The 21531-nt window shown below is 44.9% G+C and overlaps 1 protein-coding gene across 1 annotated transcript in view; it reads left to right on the forward strand.

Moving 5' to 3' along the window:
- The window catches only part of TUT7 (terminal uridylyl transferase 7), a 162680-nt gene that overhangs the window by 73855 nt on the left and 67294 nt on the right, over nt 1-21531 (forward strand). Inside the window, exons 12-16 of the mRNA XM_082272795.1 lie at nt 5029-5209; nt 5289-6346; nt 9848-9998; nt 10723-10809; nt 18887-18987. Coding sequence (XP_082128921.1) covers nt 5029-5209; nt 5289-6346; nt 9848-9998; nt 10723-10809; nt 18887-18987 — 1578 coding nt within the window. The remainder of the gene's footprint in view (nt 1-5028; nt 5210-5288; nt 6347-9847; nt 9999-10722; nt 10810-18886; nt 18988-21531) is intronic.

A 21531-nucleotide genomic window follows, 5' to 3' on the forward strand; every position in this document is an offset into this window, starting at 1 on the left:
TCATTAAGGGGCCTTATGGGAGGTAGGAGTACCTTACTTCCGCATGTTGCTAGGGGCAAGGCACCTCGTCGTAAACGTGGTCTTTTTTTTCTCGGCTCACAAGCGTCCCTTTCGTCCGACTGGATCACAGGAAAAGGGTTCAAGATCCACCCGTACATTCGCGGGCGGCTCCAATAGACCCTGGAATGGTAAGTCAAAAGCAGGCACTGTTGGTTCCGCCGACAAGCCTTTCCCAGCCTAAAGGGGTGCCTTCACCCATATCTGGGATGGGGGGGCGACTTTGTTTCTTTCTGGACCCGTGGACCTCGCTCATTCAGGACAAATGGGTCCTTGAGTTAGTTTGGTTACAAGATCGAGCTTCGGTTGTTGCCCCTGGCAAGGTTCTTTCCTTCCAACTTACACCTGTCTCACGATCAGGGCCTCTATGGGGCAGTTCAGGACCTGTTAGCACAAGCAGTCATTGCATTGGAACATTTTCAAGGTTTTTATTCAAATCTGTTTACCGTTCCCAGGAAGGAAGGCAAGGTCTGCCCGATCTTGGACCTCAAGGCTTTGAACCACTTTGTGCCGGTTGGAGTCCATTCGCACGGTAGTGGCTTTCCTTCACCCAGGGCATCTTTTGGCTTCTATCCATCTCAAGGATGCTTACGTTCATGTTCCAATAGATGCTGGGCACCAGCATTTTCTTCGTTTTGCAGTGGGCAAAGAGAATTATCAGTTCATGGCGTTGCCTTTTGGTCTCGCTTCAGCTCCTCAGGTGTTCACAAAAATTTTGGCCCCGGTGTTGGCATTGCTCCGGCAGAAGGGGATCGCAGTACTAGGTTACCTGGACAATCTGCTTCGGTGTGCAGAGTCTTTTTCGGCTCTAGAAGTCGACTTGGACATTACTGTGTGAACTATATAGGAGTTTGGATGGGCACTGAACTTTCAGAAATCGGCTTTGACTCCGTTCACCAAGCTGGACTAGGGTCTGACGCTGGGTTCAGCATCGGCCTTGGTGTTTCTTCAACAGGCAAAACTACTGAAGTTGCAGGATGCGATTCAGCTGCTGTTGTCCAACCGTCGCATGTAAGTGCTGGGTCTGATGGTCTCCACCTTCGAGGCGGTCCCGTTTGCTCAGTTCCATACCAGACCTTTGCAAAGAGATTCTTGCCAAATGGAACAAGGATCCGTAGTCGCTGGCGAATCTGATCCTGTTGAGTCAGGGTACGAGAGGGTCTCTGATATGGTGGCTCTGACCTCTGGTGCTTCGCCTGGGAAAGTCTTTTCTTCCCCCTGTATTGGACAGTGATTTCCATGGATGCCTGTCGGTCTGGATGGGGAAGGTGTCTTGGGAGTATACTCAGTTCAAGGTGTTTGGACGAGGACTCCAGTCTGCCGATCAACAGCCTGGAGATTCGGGCGATCAGGCTTTGTCTCAGTGGACGGATCGTCTGCAGGGATGCCCGGTGAGGATAAAATCGGACAATGCCACGGCTGTGGCATATGTCAATCCTCAAGGGGGCACGAGAAATCCCCTGGTGGCCCAGGAAGTAGCCGGCATCCTGAGGTGGGCAGAACTATGTTCCAGCCCTCTCAGCTGTGTACATTCCAGGGGTAGAGAATTGGCAAGCAGACTATATCAGTCAGCAGATGTTGGATCAGGGAGAATGGTCTCTTCATCCGGAGGTGTTTCATAAATTGTCTCCCCGGTGGTGGACCCCTGATGTGGACCTGTTGGCCTCCTGTCTCAACAGGAAGGTGCAGAGGTTTGTGTCAAGGTTTCAGGATTCTCTGGCCGACGCCTTGGTGGTCAGTATTGTCTGATTTACGCTTTTCCTCCAATACAGATTCTGTCAAGACTGCTGCGCAGAACCGAAGTAGGAGGGATTCCAGTAATTCTGGTGGCGCCAGACCGTCCTCGCTGGTCTTGGTACGCATGCCTGGTAAGGCTGGTAGCAGATGTTCCTTGAAAACTTCCTCTCAGGGAAGATCTTCTGTCTCAGGGACCAATCTTCCATCCTGCTTTACAGTCGCTGGATTTAACAGCCTGGCTATTGAAAGCCAGGTGCTGAAGGACAGAGGGCTGTCGGAGTCGGTGATTCCTATGCTGTTGAAAGCTAGGAAATCTGCTTCTAGGAAGGTTTATCAGCGAGTTTGGAAGGCGTACATTACTTGGTGTGAGTCTCTGGGTTTCTCCCCGTTCCTTTTCTGTGTCTCGCCTGTTGGAGTTTCTACAACTAGGTGCAGATCAACGTTTGGCTCTGGGCACCATCAAGGGCCAGATTTCCGCTTTGGCCATATTTTTTTAAAGGCCGTTGGTGGCAAAGTCCTTGGTTCTCACTTTTGTGCAGGGAGTTTGCCATCTGGCTCCTCCGCTGCAATCCCTGGTACCTCTGTGGGATCTCAATTTGGTACTTCAAAAGCCTCCTTTTGAAAACATTTGTGAACTTCCTCTGCTCACTTTGTCGCAGAAGGTAGCCTTTTTGGTTGCTATTACTTCTGCGCGTAGGATGTCAGAGTTGGCAGTGTTTTTCTGTCGGTCGCCTTATCTGGTGGTTCACAGGGACAATGTGGTGTTACGGCCCTGTCAGGCGTTCCTTTTTAAGGTTGTCTCGGGTTTCATTTGAATGAAGATATTGTGTTGCCGTCCTTATGTCTTAAGTCGAAACACCTTAAAGAAATTGCTCTACGTTCCTTGGATGTAGTCCGGGCAATTCAGGTGTACCTGGCGGTGACTTAGTCTATTCAGAAATTCAATTCTTTGTTCTTACGGATGGACATCGTAAGGGGCAGGCTACATCTGCTGCGACCATTTCAACACGGATCAGGCAGACGGTGGTGCAGGCCTATTAAGGGTCAGGTTCCTTCTTTTCCCTGTCAGGCGCATTCTACGAGGGCGTTCAGTACCTCCTGGGCCTTTCGCCATTAGGCGCCAGTGTTTCAGGTGTGCAAGGCAGCTACGTGGTCATCTGTACACTGTCACAAAGTTTTATAAGGTGGATGTACTGCGTTTGGCCGCAAAGTCTTACAGGCTGCGGTCCCGCCTCTTGATGCCTCTTGAGGGGGTATTTTTTCCTAGTGGTGAGCTCCAGTTGTTCATGGTTGAGCTCCTGCTTTACCTGGTTTTAGCCCTTGTTGGGAGTTGTGTATTGCTGTTTTTCCCACCCCTCATATTGATACTGCTTTGGGACATCCCAAGGGTCTAAGAAGACATGGAGCTGTGTCTGTCGGTGAACAAAAGAGAACTGGATTTTTGTCTTACCGTAAAATCCTTTTCTCTGAGATGTCATAGGTGATGCTTAAAACATTTTTACAGGTTACCAGTTAAGGGTTAGAGGAGGTCTAGCACTAAAATTGCTCTCGCTAGAACGTTTGCGGTGATGCCACGTATTGTGCAAACACTGTCCGTATTCAGGTGCACCTTAAGTATACGTTCATTTCTGCACAAGGGGTCGGGCGCTTAAAAAATTTTATGTATTGTTACACTGGCTCTCCTTTTTGTTACCTTTCTTCACTTTTATTCCAAGTCCAAGAAAATATAAGCCTCTTGTGATAGAAAAAAGGCATGATCCTCTTTATGGCGACAACTGGTATCTGTAAGACCCCAGATCTCTCTCTTCTCTCATTAGATCAAAAATGGAGATCTGCTGCTTGGCAGAAAAAATGGCAGTGCGGAGCTGGAAGTAAAGTTTGAGGTTCTGGCTTCCAGGTTTATAGAGAGGGCCAGAGACATTCCGGTTTACGACCAGCTCTATGGTACCGCCGCATCAGACCAGTGACATTGTTACAGTAATCAGTGCTAAAAATATGCACTGTTACTGTAGTAATGGCATTGGCAGCGAAGGGGTTAACACAGTGGGTGATCAAGGGGTTAAATGTAAGCCTAGGGGAGTGATTACTAACTGTGGGGGGTTTGGCTTTTGTAATGAGCATAGAGACCTGCGATCCTATATAGAAGGATCACAGGCGCTCTGATCATTCCAGAGAGAACAACGGTCAGCTGTGTTTACAACAGCTGCCCGTCCTCTCTCAGCTGAGAGCGATCGCGGTTGGCTGGCAGGCCCCCTAGCACCAGGCACGCGACCTTACCTTCGTCGGTGCACGCAGGAGGGGCTGCATGCCGCAGTAACACTGCGGCGTGCGGACCGGAACTGGTTAAGCGGATTTCCAGGCTAACTTGAAACTAGGTCTTAATTGGTCGAGCAAATCCTTGTACAGGTTAGTGTTCCTATATTAAATGTCAGCAGTTACAGCGCGTGTTTTTTTTTTTTGAAGCTGGAACTCCACTTTAATGGTTAACAATTGGGGTCCTCCACATGTGTTTTGTATACCTTACTCCCATTGTTTGAATGTTTTGTACTATCTTTATGGTTATATTACCACCTACCTGTCTGCAGGCTATCCCCTCTTCAGTCTGTCATGAATGCTGCCAGACTCTATCTTACAAACTGCTCTGTCTGCCACCCCTCTCCACCAATCCCTCCACTGGCTTCCCATTTCCCAGCGAATAAAATTTAAAAACATTAACCATAGCATTCAAAGCCATTTACAACTCTGCCCCCGGCTACATCACCAATCTGGTCTCTAAATATTACCCAAACCATCCTCTCTGCTCCTCCCAAGACCTCCTGCTCTCAAGCTCCTTTGTCTCCTCCAATGCTTGGCTCCAGGACTTCTCCAGAGCTTCTGCCATCCTTTGGAACTTCCTACCCCAATCTGTCCAGTTATCTCCTACTCTGTCCACTTTTAGGCTATCTTTGAAAATTCATCTCTTCAGAAAAGCCTATGCTGCCTTCAGCTAATAACCAGATCTATTTTTCACCCATCAGTTCATCACTCCGTTTTTTTTTTTTTTAAACTCCCAGAAGCAGGACCCTGCTAACCCTCTTGTATCAAATTGTATTGTTGCTGTATTGTCTCCCTTCATATTGTAAAGCACTGCACAAACTGTTGGCACTTTATAAATCTTGTATATTTCTATTGTATGTGGTCTAGGGCGTTTAAGAACCAAATTGATTTCAATAAGCATGTATTTGATCTTTGCAGGTTCCAGTCGTATTTCCTGTCAAGAAACAATGTTCTGCCTCTGTTGGTCAGCTGTGGGTTGATCTGTTAAGATTTTATGCTTTGGAGTTCAATATCGGTGACTTTGTCATCAGTGTTCGTGTTAAGGAGAAAATATCTAGGGAACTGAAAGACTGGCCCAAAAAACGTGTTGCTGTGGAAGGTAATATTACTTTTCTGGTCTTAAACAACACCTGATATACATGGTAAAAAGCCTAACAATGTTCATTTTTAAAATGTAGATCCATACTCTGTTAGGAGGAATGTTGCAAGATCCTTGAACAGTCAGATAGTGTTTGAGTTCATGCTTCACTGTTTGAAGGCTACATACAAATATTTTGCCATGCCACAAAAGAAGTCTCAGAAATCCACAAAGAAGAAGCCCACCAATTCAACTCTAGTTATTGATCTAGAAGGCAAGACTGATGGTGAAAGTGAACCACAATCCAACCTCGTTCTTGATGCAAGTCAAAAACTGGAACATTTGGCTATAGACAACACACTGAATGCTTCTTCAGTTACCATGAACCACTATGAAGGCATAAACCGTAAAGCAGTAAATAAAAAGCTAGTTTTTGATACACTGCATGATCTTACTATTGAAGATGATTGTATAACAGAGGAAACTCTGGCAAACCCTGAAAATGCCATCCAGAGCTGTGAAGATCTAGATAGTGCTGATGAAGGGTCTGATAGTGACCACCCTGTACCAAAGGAAAAGAGACAAAATTATTACATTTTGATGGGCTGTGGTTTTGATGATGACCGTGAGAGCGGTGAGGCTCATGTGGCAGGAAATGAAGAAACGGACAGCCTTTCTGACTTTGAAGGAGGCTTGGGAGCTGAAGGTCATGCCTTTAGTTTGGAGAACACCAACATGTATGCTGAAAAGGTGGACTTGGATGAAGCAAGCACAGAGGGAACTGATGAACTAGAGGAGATTGCACATGATTTGGAGACCCAAAGATTTGATTTGGCAGATGTGAATAATTCAGATGAGGATGAAGATGAAGAAAATAGCTTGCTTTTAAATCGCAGGGAGCATTTGGATAGTCTTACAGCAGATGAAGAGCTAGAGAATACATACACTGGTTCAGCAGATGATCTGTTGTCTGAAGATGACCAGCAGACAGAACCTGTGTCTACGATTTTAAAAGACCATGAAAAGGGTAATACAGAACTTCCTGATTCTTTAGACGATGAAGATGCCAAGCAAATACTGATGGCCTCTGAAAGCGCTGGCACGAAGGATACTACTTTATTTTATGAGTTTTGCAAGCCTACTTTCACCAGAGGCAAGGTATGAATAAATGTGAAAAAAAGTGTATGTGTATATATGTATGTGTGTGAGATAGATAGATAGATATAATCTCCCTGTAAAAAAAAAAAAATGCCAGGTTTTCGAGATTGAAAGAATTCTGAAGTGAAGCTTGGTCTGGTTTTTTTTTTTTTCCTCTTTCTTTCATTGACGGACACAGCTCCAGAATCTTCTTGACCATTGAGTAAGGACCTAATTCCTTGCTGGGATCTCTGGTCCTAACACTTTTGTTTTAAAAAAAAAAAAAAAAAAGTGCTAGGACCAGAGATGCCAGCAAGGAACTAGGTCCTTACTCCTGACTAGGCAGAAAAAAAATTGAATGTCTATAGCAGGAAGTGGGAGTATACCCCCTGGGACTGCCCCATAGGTGTGGTAAAGCTTTTTCCTGCCTAGTGTCCTACTCCTGTAGGGGGCAGCATAACCCAATGGTGAAGAAGATTCTGGAGCTGTGTCTGTCGAACATCAGAGAAAAGGATTTTATGGTAAGACAAAAATCCAATTCTTCTTTTTTTTTTTGGAGACCTAATTTGTGCAATTCATTAAAAACAAGCTGCTATCTTTAGTAGCCTGTGTGTGTTATATATATATATATATATATATATATATATATATATATATATATATATATATATATATATATATATATATATATATATATACACACACACACATTTATATCAAAGGGACACTTTGAAAACACATCAGGTCTCAATGGGAAAAAAATCTCATGCTGGATTTCAATACTGATATAGACTGGGTAATGTGTTAGGAAGGAAAGGATGCCACATTGTTTGTTGGAAATTATCAACCTACAGAGGGCTGAATTCAAAGACACCCCGAAAAAATGATGCAGCAGGCTAGTCAATTTTTCTGAAATTTCATTGCAGCATCTCAAAATGGCATGCTCCTTTTGAGACAGCATATGGTGTCCTGGGGTATTTCCTCCTAGGTCGGGACCAGGGCATCATTGAGCTTCTGAACAGACTGAGGTGCGACCTGATGGCGTCAGATGGACCGAAACATAATGTCCCAGAGGTGTTCTATTGTATTTAGGTCAGGCGAGCGTGGGGGCCATTTAATGGTATAAATTCCTTCATCCTCCAGGAACTGGCTGCATACTCACGGCACATCAGGCTGGGCATTGTTGTGCACCAGGAGGAACCCAGGACCCACTGCACCAGTGTAGGGTATGACAATGGCTCCAAAGATTTTATCCCAATACCGAATGGCAGTCAGAGGGCCATTGTCTAGCCTGTAGAGGTCTATGCGTCCCTCTATGGATATGCCTCCCCAGACCATCACTGACCCACCACTAAACCGGTCATGCTGAACGATGTTACAGGCAGCAGAACATTCTCCAGGGCTTGTCCAGACCCTTTCACATCTCACATGTGCTAAGGGTGAACCTCCTCTCACCTATGAAGAACACAGGGCGCCAGCGGCGGACCCACCAATTCTGGTTTCAATGGTAAATGCCAATAGAGCTCCATGGTGCCGAGCAGTGAACACAGGGCCCACTAGAGGACGTTGGGGCTTCAGGTCACCCTCATGAAGTCTTTTTCTGATTGTTTAGTCAGAGACATTCACACCAGTGACCTGCTGGAAGTCATTTTTGTAGGGCTCTGGTCGTGCTCATCCTGTTCCTCCTTGCATAAAGGAGCAGATACTGGTCATGCTGATGGGTTAAGGACCTTCTTTGGCCCTGTCCAGCTCTCCTAGAATAACTGCCTGTCTCCTGGAATCTCCTCCATGCTCTTAAGAATGGTGGCAAACCTTCTGGCAATGGCACATATAGATGTGCCATCCTAGAGGAGGTGGACTGCCTGTGCAACCTCTATAGGGTCCAGGTACCTCCTCATGCTACCAGTAGTGACACTGACCCTAGCCAAATGCAAAACTAGTGAAAAACAGTCAGAAAAGCAGAGTAGGGAAGAAAATTTCATTGACCTCCCACCTGCAAAACCATTCTGTTTTGGAGGTTGTCCATTTGTTTCCCATCTAGTGCCCCTGTTAATTTCATGAACCCCAAAGCAGCTTATATGAATTACCAACCCCCTCTGCTACTTAACTGACCAAATCCATATCCTAGGAGATTAATTGACTTGATGCTATACTCCGATTAAAAAGTGTTCCTTTAATTTTTGGTGTGTGTATATGTGTTTGTATACAGGTGAGACAAACGGCTCTCTTGGTGCAAGCAATCCAGCCCTCCCACGGGCCACATATAAGAAAAAAGACTGGAATTGCTGCACTCAAGTTAATGAGGAGATCCAGATTCAAAAATCTATTACTGAGTGCGGCAGTCCTGGTCATTTTTTATGTATGTATTAGTAGTGGATAGATGCAGAATACATTTAATTTAGTTAGATAATTAGAACTGTAGTTTACAGATATACAGATTGTGGTTTTAGATCTGCTCAGTTAGCAGAAGACATTGGTGAACCTTCTCTAATGTTCAAACCACCAACTCTTCATAATACATCTCTTGAGGTTGTTTTTGTTTTTTTTTTTTTTTGTTTTTTTTTTCTTCCCTTTCCGCTATACAGAACATTCACAGACCCTACATCTAAAAGTTTTGTGTGAAGTTAAAGCAGTCCCCAAATCTAGTTACTGCGATGCACAAGCCTCACAAGTTGGTTAAGTCATTCGGGGAACAGGAGGCAGTAGGGAAGGGATGCTGAATTCCATGCTAGCTTATTGTATTGTTCAAGGGCAATTAGTCACCAGACCTCCTGGTATTTTTTTATTTTTTTGCCCCTTTAACCCCATGGGCAAATTAAATTAAATACAAGGGGTTGCATTTAGTGTAGGGTGACATCTTATGAATTCCTGTAAATGTGAATGTATTTTGGTTATTAACATAGTAATTGTATACCTGATGATAACAAAGTACTCGGCTGTACAATTGTAAAGCCATATAGCATTTATCAATTGGCATATAGCTAGGTCCTCTTTCTAATATGTTTTTAGGTCTCCTCCTTTACACGGCCATTTAGCTGCATACACCGAATTCCAGCGGCAAGAATAAGCAAATTCTTGCAGCTGGAATGACAAGTGCATGTAAATGGCGGCAACCTAAGCCTGTACAAAGTATTAACAGGCTGACAGAGGGCGCCTCTCAACCTGTAGCTGCGCTCAAAATGTGGTTACCTGCGTGCATGCTCGGACACCCGTCCCGAACCACAGGCAACGGCTTGGCGCATGGCTAAATGTGAGCAACAACTTCCGCTGTCAGCCCGTCAATACTGTGTACAGGCGACCGCAGCCATTTGCATGCACCTGTCTTTCCAGTTGCAAGAATTTGGTAAATCTTAAAGCTAGAATCTGTATAAGAGGCTAAACAGCCATGAAAAGGAGGCCTAAAAACTGGCCAAGGGCTGCAAAGTTGTGATGGGGTTGCATGTAGCCTAAAAGAAAATTGGTTTGATAGGCTAGCCCTCTGAAATTCTTAATGTGCACAATGTGTTTATTTTTGGAACCTAGCTGCCTACTGTCGTGTGTAACTTGTGTAAGAAAGAAGGACATCTAAAAAAAGATTGCCCAGAAGACTTTAAAAAAATTGAACTGGAACCCTTACCACCTTTAACATCTAAGTTTTGTCAAATTTTGGATCAAGTTTGTATGCAGTGTTACAGTAAGTAGACGCAGAATTGTACTATAATATTTTAGTATGTCCTGAAACTCCTTTTCCGTAGAGGCGGCGTTCATGCTTATAGCAATTTAATGCTGCTTGTTGTTGACCCATTTATTATAGCATGTCTATCGCAAAGCAAAACACCTTTGTGATCGAATTCAAAGTAGTAATTACCTAACTACATAGTACTTCTTGGACAGTGAAAACCCGAACCCATTCAATGCCTTGCTGTAGAATTTGTATGCAGCATGGGAGTAAGACGATACCTACATCCATTGGGACCTTGTCACACAGATTTTTTTAAGGAAACCATACATCTGCCATTTGAGTAGTGTACGTTTTTAGAAGTCACCTAATGTGATCAATTTTTCTGTGTGAAAGCTATTTGAGGTGGTGATTATTTATCCAAAGAAGGTGATAGTGGAAAATCTGTCTATGACCACTCCCATGCTATCCTTTGACAAAAATGAAGGGCATGTTCTTCTAAATTTTTGCTATATTCTTGTCTGAGCAACACTGCTGAAGATTTGGTCATCAGGCAGTTTGGTAATGTTTCGATCTACTCAATTGTCTATTCCTTAAAACATAATTATGATGGCTGGTTGTATTCAATAATGTAAATTTGAATGTACTGAATCAAGCAAGTCTGCAACCATTTTTTGTTTTCAAAAGTTAACTGTTAAATATACTTGCCTTTCTTACCATTTACTCTTTTGTCCCATAGCGGATTTTTCTCCATCAGTTCTAGAGGGTAAAGCCAGGGAACATATACGACAGGATCTGGAAGATTTTATAAGACGTGAATTTCAGGGTAAATATGCAGTCTACACAGCACATACCGTATACTGGCCTAAATAAAAACCTGTACTGAGGGAAATATACCAGGGTTGCATTTGTTAACTTTTAACTAACATTTACTAGTTCCCTAGCTGTAGCGCTGTTATTGCACAATATCTCAATTTAAGGCACTGACTTGAAACAATCGGGTCTGTGGCTCAAACCATTGGATCAGCATGAAAGGCTGACAGCTAGCTTTTGTGGAATGAGGTCAGCCTCCATATGTCTCAGAGGTTTTATCTAAAATTGAACACTGTGAATTCAGCTACTTTCTTAAAATATGCTGGCTTACTAGGATTTAGGTTCAACAAGTTAAAGAAAAAAAGGGGGGATGGAATTTAAATAAAAAATGGGTAAATGCATTCACATTTTGTCTGGGAAGGAATGAGCCTTGTATACAGCGGTGACCAAAAGTTTTAAGAAACATAAATATTATTTTTCACAAAGTCTGCTGCCTCAGTGGCAATTTGCATATACTCCAGAATGTTGTGAAGAGTGATCAGACGACTTGTAAAGTCCCTCTTTGCTATTAAAATGGACTCAACCCCATAAACCTTTCCACTGCATTTGTGAAGATTTCATGGCACTCAAAAGTCCAGCAAGTGCCAGGACCTTCTCTTCCAGTTGATTCAGCTGTGGGATCGGGGCAATCCCCCGCCAACCCCCCTCTGTAAGGGCCTGGGGTGGTATGTGTCCTTCCCTGGCGGTATGGGGTGCAGTACCTTGGTTTGGAGGGGTCCCAGTATAGAGGGTTCAGCGGCGATCCCAGGATGCATGCTCTACTGTGTTGGTGCAATGTGGGTATGGTGCAGTTTGGGGGTTGCAGCGCAGAGTGCGCAGCGGAGTCTCCCTAACATATGCCCTGCCTGGGGAGTACATTACCTTCAGGGGGGTTCCCATGCAGGGGGGATCCTGGCAGTATGCTCTCGGCATCTCGGGCGGCCATATTTGGGAGGTCCGATGACATCATGGCACCTGTTTTCCCTGGGTTTGGCTGGTCGCCGACTGATGGCCATGTTTGTGCAGCCCGGTGACATCACGGCACACATTTTACCTTGGTCTGGTGAGATGCTAGAGCTCCTCCTTTCTCTTCTGTACCCAGGATTATATGAAGTAGATGTCGTTCATAGTGTTGCTGGGTCTGAGTTGTGGTGCTTCTCTGGCTGGTAGGGTGAGTCCTTGGGTGTCCCTGTATCTTTGCTGATAAGGATCCCCAATGCTCAGGGTACCGAAGTGGTGCCAAAAAATCTTTTTGTACTGCAGGGTCTCCTTTTTTCTATGGAGCCTCAGGGTCCCCTCTCCCCTATATGACCCCCTCGGGTCCTTCGGAACCCCAGTTTCCCATGGTTGCGCTGACGGCGGTCCTACAGTCCTTAGTATCCTGGGTGGAAGTGGCATGTGGGCAAAGGCCCAAAAGGAAGCGTCCCCCACCTTCTCCTGCTCAGTCTGTTTTATCGGATTCTGAGCCTGATGCCGCCATGGCTGTGGTCTGTCCAGGGGAACTTGATATCACGCCCCTGGATCCGTCCGATTAGTGAGGAAGATTCATCCACTGTTGCAGTAGCGAATGAAAAAGCGCTTGCAGACGCAGTCATTACTGCAGTGCTTGAGACTTTAAAAGTGGAGGATGCAGCTGATGTGGCGGTGTCTTTTGGTGCTCATAAGTCACCTCGCTCAAAGGGGTTTCCTTATCTGCCTTATTTTGACAGGTTTACCTAAAAGGAATGGGAACAACCGAAGTTACTTTGTGGTCCCCAAACGGTTCTCAGTATGTTACTCCTTTTAAGGATTCACTTTTAAAAAAGTGGACTAGTCAACCATTGGTGGATCCTCCTGTTTCCAGGTTGAAAAAGCAACCATGATCCCAGTAGAGGAATCCCTGTCCTATAAGGACATGGCTGACATGAAAGGGGAGGCTGTGGCATGCAGCATGTTTACTATGGCTGGTTTGGCATTGTGACCAGTCTTGGCTTCGGCCCGGTGTCTCAGACCCTAACTGAATGGGCCAAGCTTTTGCACCAGGGTCTGGGGAGTGAGCAGGTTCCTGCTGCTTATGTTTATTTAGCAGATCAGGTGGTCCTGGGGCTGCAGATTTTGTGAAGCGGCTTTGGATACAGCTCCTGTGCTGTCCAAGCTTTTTGTTTCAGAAGTGGTGATTAGGTGCGTGCTGTGGCTTAAGTATTGGTCTGCAAGAAAGCTTTCATTAATCCGCCCTTTCTAGGCGATCAAATGTTTGGGGCTACTCTGGGTGAAGACATGGGTCTCACGGGACGGGGGGGGGGGGGGAGAGCACCTTCTTGCCACAGTCTAGTAAGGGAAAGGAGCCTCATCGCAGATGGGGGGGGGGGGCCTCCCCCCTCCCTTGCCCATAGAAAAAATATTTAGTGTTCCCGGGACTGCAGATGAGGGAAATGGGATCTTTCAAGTCTTCCCTGGGAGGTTTTTTCAAGCAAACTTGGTCTGGTAAGCCTAGAGCTGGCTTCTCCAGATCTGCAGACAAGGCCCCCCTTCAGCATGAAGGTCTGCCCTCACCCACTACTGGGGTGGGCATCTTCGCTGGTTTCCACCTCTTGTAGATCTCCTTTGTGAGCATCAAGGGTATCCACAAAATGATTATTTTGGGGGTACCAAAAAGGGGGGCAAAGTTTTTTTTTTTTTTTTTTTTTTTTTTTTTTTTCCATTTTGGGTTTTTAGGCCTGGAGTCTCCGTGTGCAGATAGTATTCCTGCAATGGTTCGGGTGACACCCAATATACCTAAGGTCTCCCCTATACCTGTCCAGGAAATTGATTTACCTAGGTCCGATTTTCGAATCTGACCAGGGTGGTCCTTCCCTTCCTCTGGACAGACCTCAGGAATCTCGCAGGCCTTGGTTCACCAGCTGCTGCCAGATCGTTCTCTCTCCCGACTTGCATGCAGGTTCTTTGTCTGGTGTTATCCACCTTCAAGACAGTTCTGTTTGCACAGACCTGCATGCAGCTCCTGCAGCAGGTTCAGCTCCACAGGAGGATACCGAAGTCCGTGGCGAGGCCACGGGTTCCTCTGGCAGACGCCGCAAGCATCCTAGGGGCACGGTAAGGCCAGTATCCGCCTCGGCTCAAGCTTCTTCTGCAGTTCCTGCGGGAATTCAAGGGTGAGGATCTTCCAATCATTCTAGTGGCTGTAAATGTCCCTTGGGGTCTTCCTCTCAGAGAAGACCAGTTGTCCCAAGGGCTGATCTACCATCCTGCTTTACAGTTGCTGGTTTTAATGGCTTGACTATTGCAAGCCAGGTACTGAGGGATAGAGGTTTGTCTGGATCAGTAATTCCCTACTATAGCGACGGTGGGGGAAGTCTACTTCCAGCAAGATTTACCATTGTACGTGGAAAGCGTACGTTCTTGCGCCCGTCCTCGATCCTTTTCTGTGGTTTAGATCTTGGCTTTCTTCAACGGGAAGTTAGAGTTGTAAAGTCAGGAAGTTATTATTTATTTATTTTTTTCTTCTCTTCTTAATGCATTATATGCATTAAGATGAGGCTTCGGTGTAGCAGCCCCACACCAAACCTTAATACTTACCTGTGCCCCCTCTCTCTGTCAAATGATGTCCACGAGTCCCTCAACCGTCCTAGGGCTCTGCCTCCTGATTGACTGAGATACAGCCGTGGCGCCATTGGCTGCTGCGGCTTTCAGTAAGCCAATCAGGACAAAGGGGGTGTGGCAGAATGGCAGCCCCATGTCTGAATGGACACACTGAGCCTCAGCTCTGGTGCCCCATAGCAAATGCTTGCTGTGGGGGCTCTCGATGGGAGGGAGGGGCCAGGAAAGAGGGACTCGAGAAGAGGAGGCTTCCCTGTGCAAAACCAGTTGCACAGAGGAGGCAAGTATAATGTGTTTCTTTAAAAAATAAAGACTTCACAATCTGAGCAGAAGTTGGCCTTGAGTACCATCAAGGGCTAGGTGTCTGTCTTGGTAATCTTTCAGCAACCCCCCCTAGCCATACACTCTTTAGTTTGTACCTTCATTCAGGAGGTTTGACATGTGGCTCCACCTGTATCATCTCTTTTGCTGCCATGGGATCTAAACTTGGTGCTCTCGGTTCTCCAGAAATCTCCATTTGAGAATATTCGGGATATTCCCTTGCCTACTTTGTCCCAGAAGGTGGCATTTTTGGTGGCCATTACATTGGCCCATAGGGTGTCGGAGTTGGCGGCACTTTCCTGTCTTGGTCCCTATTTTGTGGTCCATAGAAATAAAGTGGTTCTTCATCCCTGTCAGTCAGTTCCGCCCAAAAATGTCTGACTTGCATTTGAATGAGGACATTGTGTTGCCTTCCCCGTGTCCCAAGCTGGCTCATGCCAAGGAATTTGCCTTGCTTACCTTGGATGTGGTTCAGCGATTTGGGTGTATCTGGCAGCTACGGCGTCCTTTCGGAGGTCAGACTCGCTCTTTGTGGTTACACAAGGACCAAGGAAAGAGCTGGCCGCTTCTTCGGCTACCATCTCCAGAAGGCTCGACTCAGGCCTATTCTATTAAATTTCAGGTTCCTCCTTTCCCTTTCATGGTGCATTCTACTCAGGCTACTGGAGTACTTCTTGGGCCTTCCGTCATCCGGTGTCAATATTTCAAGTTTGCAAGGCTGTCACTTGGTCGTCGGTGCATACTTTCACCAAATTCCACAAAGTAAATACTTTGGCATCTGTGGGTGCTTCTTTTGGCCACAAGGTTTTGCAGGCTGCTGTTTGAGGGGCTGTTCTCTTGATGGTTTTTTTTTTTTTTTTTTTTTCCCTAGATGTGACCCGGTTAAGGCTCCTGTGTCCTGGTTAGAGCTATTATTAGTCTTGGGTTCTTTTTCCCACCCCTCATTTCGCTTTTGGACATCCCAGTAGCTATGATTTATGGAGTGGTGTATCAGTCAATGAACGACAGAGAAAATTTATTTTTTTTTACTCACCGTAAAATTAATTTCTCTGAGTTTGACAGACACAGCACCCCCCCCCCCCCCTAAGGAGTTTTGATACTTCTAATACTGCTTGCTACTAAACTGAATACCTAGAGCAGAGAGAGGGGTATATACTGGCTAAGGATGGCTCATGGGCATAGCCAAGTGTTTTTGTTCTGCCTAATCCTACTCCTGGAGAAGGCAATATAACACAGTAGTTGTATTGAGCGCTGTCAGTCGATGAAAATGGATTTTACAGTTTGTATAAAAAAAAAATCCCATTTTTCTCCGATGAATCCCCTTTGCGATTGTTTGTTTGGGGCATCTGGAAAAAAACTTGTTCAGGGAATAAAGATGAGCGCTACCATCCGTTCTGTGTCATGCCAACAGTAAAGCCTCCTGAGACCATTTGTGTCGTTTTGCTTCTCAGCCAAGGAAGTGGGCTCACTCGCTATTTTGCCTAAGAACACAGCCATGGATAAAGAATGGTACAAAAACTTCCTCTGAGAGCAACTGCTCTCAACCATACAAGAACAGTTTGGTGATGAACAATGCATTTTCCAGCATGATGGCTCGCCTTGCCTTAAGGCAAAAGTAAAAACTAAGTGGCTTGGGGAACAAAATATACAAATGTTGGATCCATGGCCAGGAAACTCCAGAGAACTTAATCCCATTGAGAACTTATGGTCAATCCTCAAGGCAGGTGCACACAAAACCAACAAAGTCTGACAAACTTCAAGCATTGATTATGCAAGAATGGGCTGCCATCAGTGCAGATATGGCCCAGAAGAAGTTGATTGACAGCATGCCAGGGCGAATTGCAGAGGTCTTGAAAAAGGGTCAACACTGCAAATATTGACACTTTGCATAAACCTAATGCAATGGTCAATAAAAGCTTTTGACACTTATGAAATGCTTGTAATTATGCTTCAGCATACCGTAGTAACATCTGACAAAAAGTATCTGAAAACACTAAAGCGGCAGACTTTGTGAAATGTAGTTTGTGTCATCCTCAAAACTTTTGGCCTTGGCTGTTCAGCCTAATAGGCAGCTTACATGCTTACGGGACCCTTGGTAAAGTGTTGTGCAAGTCGGTGTAACTCTCGTTGGCTCCATCAGCCTACTGTTTGCCAGATTTACATGGCTGCCACCTGGTACTTTAAAGGGGTGGTAAACTCTTCCACATACCCAGTAAAGTGACTGGCCTCAGGTGATACAGAGGTGAAACAAATCCTCAAACATAAGTTGTACCAGTTTATCTGCACTCTTCTCTAAATCCGTTCATTGTGCTGAATTATAAAGCTTGTCTGAGGGTTCCAAAAAAAGGGAAATAAGAGCTTGAAATTACCTGCAGAGTTCAGTGAAGAGAGCTCGAAGGCTGGGTTCACACGAATGTGAATTGGATGCGGGTTTCCCCACATCCAATTCGCATGATGGGAGTGTGATTGGCTTCCCCCGCGATGCGGGTTTCCCTACATCTCAAATTGGATGTGGGGAAACCCGCATCCAATTCGCATGATGGGAGTGTGATTGGCTCTCAATGAAGCCGGTTCAGACAGCCCCGGGGCAGCCACAGTCCACACTAGAAAAGGGTCCCGTGTGTCTTCTGGTCCATTTTTTTTTTTTTTTTTTTTTTTTTTTCAGGTGAGAATTCAGCCAAAAAATTTAGACCTTATGCGCACCTGAAACTGAGAACAGGGACACACCAAACCCCCTGTTATGAGCCACAGCTAGTGTAAACCCAGCCTAAGATCTGATTGGCGGTAAGGAACAACCCCCCCCCCCCCCCTCCACACAGCACACATGAACAGAGCTGAATCGGTCTATCTGCTGGAGTTCTCTCCCCTGTCGCCTTTTTTTCTCTTGGTGTCAGGAAAACTTGTCCGAAGTGATTCATGCTGAACGCAGAGGAACAAAGCAGCAGAAATCACCCTTAGTGCTCTTAATTGAAACAAGTACACTTTATAGAAGGATATACTTTGTTCAATTTCTTGTCTGAGGTTTACAACCACTTTAACATGTGCTCGAAGTTCCACCAACCTGATGTTCCGACCTTATCTGATGCTGGTTTTAGGCCTAAAGTTCTGTAAGTAGCGGTTTGAGCTGCAGATAGTTTTCTGTTATTAGTGGGCATGTTTGGGTTTTTTTTTTAGAGCTGATGAGGACACCTCTGTACATGAGCACACATGCGTTAACCCATTGCGATGAAACAATGTAAAGGCCCCCTAATTTTGTAGCATTATATTTTTAATGCTAAGAAGAGCTAAAGATTTTGTGCAACAATTTTTATAAACAAATGCTTTCTGATAGGGAATGTGTACATAAGGGACAGATTTATAGATAGTTTAGAAAGGAAACCCCCTAAGTACATGTGGGACTTTAGCGGTAACAGTGGCTTCTATCCATAAAGAAGATTAATGTCGTTGATCTAAACTATTTAGATTTTATTGAAAATTGATATCACTTCTAATCAATAATGTTTCTCTTATGTATATACAGGGTATTGTAGCTTGTTACACAAATAATAGCTCATCCATTACATTGTAACGATACATGATACAAACATGGTGTAACTCAAAGGAGTGGTACACAATCCAACGCGTTTCGATACATGTGTGATCTATAACATACAAATCTTCATCAGGGATTCTGATTCACTCCTGAAAAGAGTACAACATAGTATAAGCTTTATGCATTTTATAAACAATATACAAAAAACATCTACATGCGTCTATACAAAAAACATCTACATGCGTCTGTGACTTTTTCTAGAGGGAGCCAAGAGAAAACTACCCAAAAACACCACCCTCTCCTCCCCACAAAAAATTCCACCACATACCTGATAACCTACACCCTGCTGTATTTTTCCTTGTAGGTGTCCTGTATACTCTAATGGAGGCTAGAGACAAGTGTGCAAAATTCCGGCTTCTTTATTCCTATAATAAGTATGTCCATTAGCTGGTATAATTTTCCTCCAGGGGGAGCGGAGGACAGAGCAAAATTCAGTGACCAAAAAAATAGGTCTGCAGAAAAATCTAGCAAAAGAGCTCACCTGATTTTTATCATCCAGAGAATCACTGTTTAAAAAAAAAAAACATTTATAGATAGTTTTCTCCTTTTTGTGTTTATACAGGAGCAAGACTTAACTTGTTTGGTTCCTCAAAAAATGGCTTTGGGTTTATAGAAAGTGACTTGGATATCTGCCTGACATTTGAAGGTCTTGAAACCGCTGAGGTATCCATTTTAATTAGTTTTCATAGTTTTTATCTTTTTGTGTATGTGTAATTAATATAAATATAAACAAATCAGACTAAGTTTCACTTCAGAATTTTTTCACTTTTTTTGAGACCTAATTTGTGCAATTCAATAAAAACTGATATCTTTAGCCTGGGTTCACACTATTGTGTGTGGAACACTGCATGTGATTCCCACATGAATTGCACTGCATTCCTGTGCACATCACATGCGATGTCTGTGGTGCGGTGCGTTTTGACCCATACATATTATTTTTTTTTTTTTAATTTTTATATTGGAAATTTTTTGAGAAGGTATACCTAACCATACAAAAAAGCTTTACAAATGTATAAAGGACACAGGTGATCATTAAATGGTATACAGAAACCATAGGAGGTATCGTGTACATTAGTGGATCTTCTCTACGAGTACATCATGGGAGGTTGATTGGGAGAAAACTAAAGGAGTGCAGGTTGTGGAATGAAGGGGAAATTGCTATGCATTTCAGTTGGCGCCCCAGCATGGATTAACCACTTAAGTCCCGGAAGATTTTACCTCTTCCTGACCAGGGCCTATTTTGCGGTTCGGCACTGCGTGACTTTAACGGACAATTGCGTGGTCGTACAACGCTGTACCTAAACAAATTTGACATCCTTTTTTAGCCAACAAACAGAGCTTTCTTTTGGTGGTATTTGATCACCTGTGCGATTTTTTTTGATCATGCGCTATAAACAAAGAGCGTCAATTTTGCAAAAATAACAATATTTTTCACATTTTGTTATATGAAATTCCCCAAAAAAATGTAAAAATCAAAATTCTTAACGTTTTTAGGCCTTTTTTTTTGTTTTATGCTTCATATTTTTTGTAAAAAAGAATCGTTAAAAGCGTATTTTGATTGGTTTGTGCAGTTATTGCGTTTTACGAAGGGAAAGATTTTTGTCATTTTTGTTGTTGGTTTTTTTTTTTTTTTTTTTTTTTTAACGCGTAATGGCGGCGATCTGCCTTTTTTTTTTTTTTTTTTTTTGCGGGACTGCGACATTGCGGCAGACAGATCGAACCCTTAACTGACATTTCTCTATCGCTCATTGACAGACGTAGTCCTCGGTGATACAGCACCTTCGGGTTATGTTGCCTCCACAGGAGCAGGACTAGACAGGAAATAAAAATGCTCTGGCCACACCCCAGGGGCAGTCCCCGAGGGTATATCCTCTCTCTCTCTCCGCCACAGCAAATCAGTTTTTTTCTGTCTAGTCAGGAGTAAGGACCTAGATACCTTGCTGGGATCTTCGGTCCTGGCAAGATTTTTTTCTTAAAAAGATTTTTTAGACAGCTTTTTTCTCCAGTGTTCCTGTGAGATCTTCAAGCAAGAAAGCTGAACTGGGCGACGGGCTGGATGTTGAGATCCGGTGGTCACCCCAGTTCAGCCTACGAGCGCGTGCAGGCCATAGCTCCGCGCTGGGTCGGCCGCGACATAGTCCCACTGGGGGACTGACCCCACGAGTTAAACGTCTCGCTGAAACGCCAAGGACCATGAGTCACGGCGTCCGTATTGGTCGACAGCCCTCCCGCCCCGGTGGAGAGGGGTACTGTCAGGAGTTGGTGCCCGCCTGGTTCCGGTATGGTGAGTAGTATGTTCCCCCTTTTCCCCTGACGGGTCTTGTGGTGAACGCGGGCCCCTCTCTGTATGGTAAGATAGAGTCCCCCTCTATCCTATAACATGGCACAGATCCCCCTACTTTGAGTGTGATTTTATGTGCAAAAAGCCAGGAGGCTTGGTTTGGGAGCTAACAATCTAATTGTATACATGTTAAAAAGATTGTAATCAGTGGCAGTCTGGGAATCTTACTGTGATAATAATAAAGTACCTACCAGTCAGAAGCCACGGACATGTAGACTGCCTTCCTAGTCAAATCTCCAGCTATAGCAGGCCTTCCGAACGGCCATGCGGTCCGCCAGGGCCGGTACCGCCAACCACGCCAAATCCCCATGCAGAGAAGGTGTTGTGTGCTCTGCAGCACACCGCTATTCGGTACAGGCCGCCGCCATTTTTTTTGCTGGATCGCACGAGCCGCCATTTTGGCGTAGCCTCGTGTCTCCAGCATGGGGGCGGCCATGTTTGAGGTGATCCAAACACCTCGTGGAGCTAGGGGAGGCGCCGGAAGGCGTGCAGAGGGGCGGAGCCGCCTCCTTTCTTCCTGGGCAGCCAGCCAAAAGACTTCCTGTTTGTGAAGACAGCGCTGTAACCTATTGCAGTTAAACTCTGAGCATCAAGTGGTGAGCCTGGGGGTCTATCTCTCTCTCTCTCTCTCTCTCTCTCTCTCTCTCTCTCTCTCTCTCTCTCGATCGATAGGGATCCCTAGCAGGTAACACTAAGGGGCTTTTGTGGCGCTGGGGGTCTGAAAAAAAAAAAAAAGTTTTTTTTATTTAATTGAATTGTATTATCCGGGAAGTTACTGGAATAATCATGGACCCTGCCACACAAATTCCCCCACCTGTTTCCCTCGAGGGGGCCACGGGACCCGCCGGTGCACAGAGTATGGATGC

This window comes from Pelophylax lessonae (genome assembly GCF_965119305.1).
Source record: "Pelophylax lessonae genome assembly, chromosome: 1".
Classification (NCBI taxonomy): Eukaryota; Metazoa; Chordata; class Amphibia; order Anura; family Ranidae; genus Pelophylax; species Pelophylax lessonae.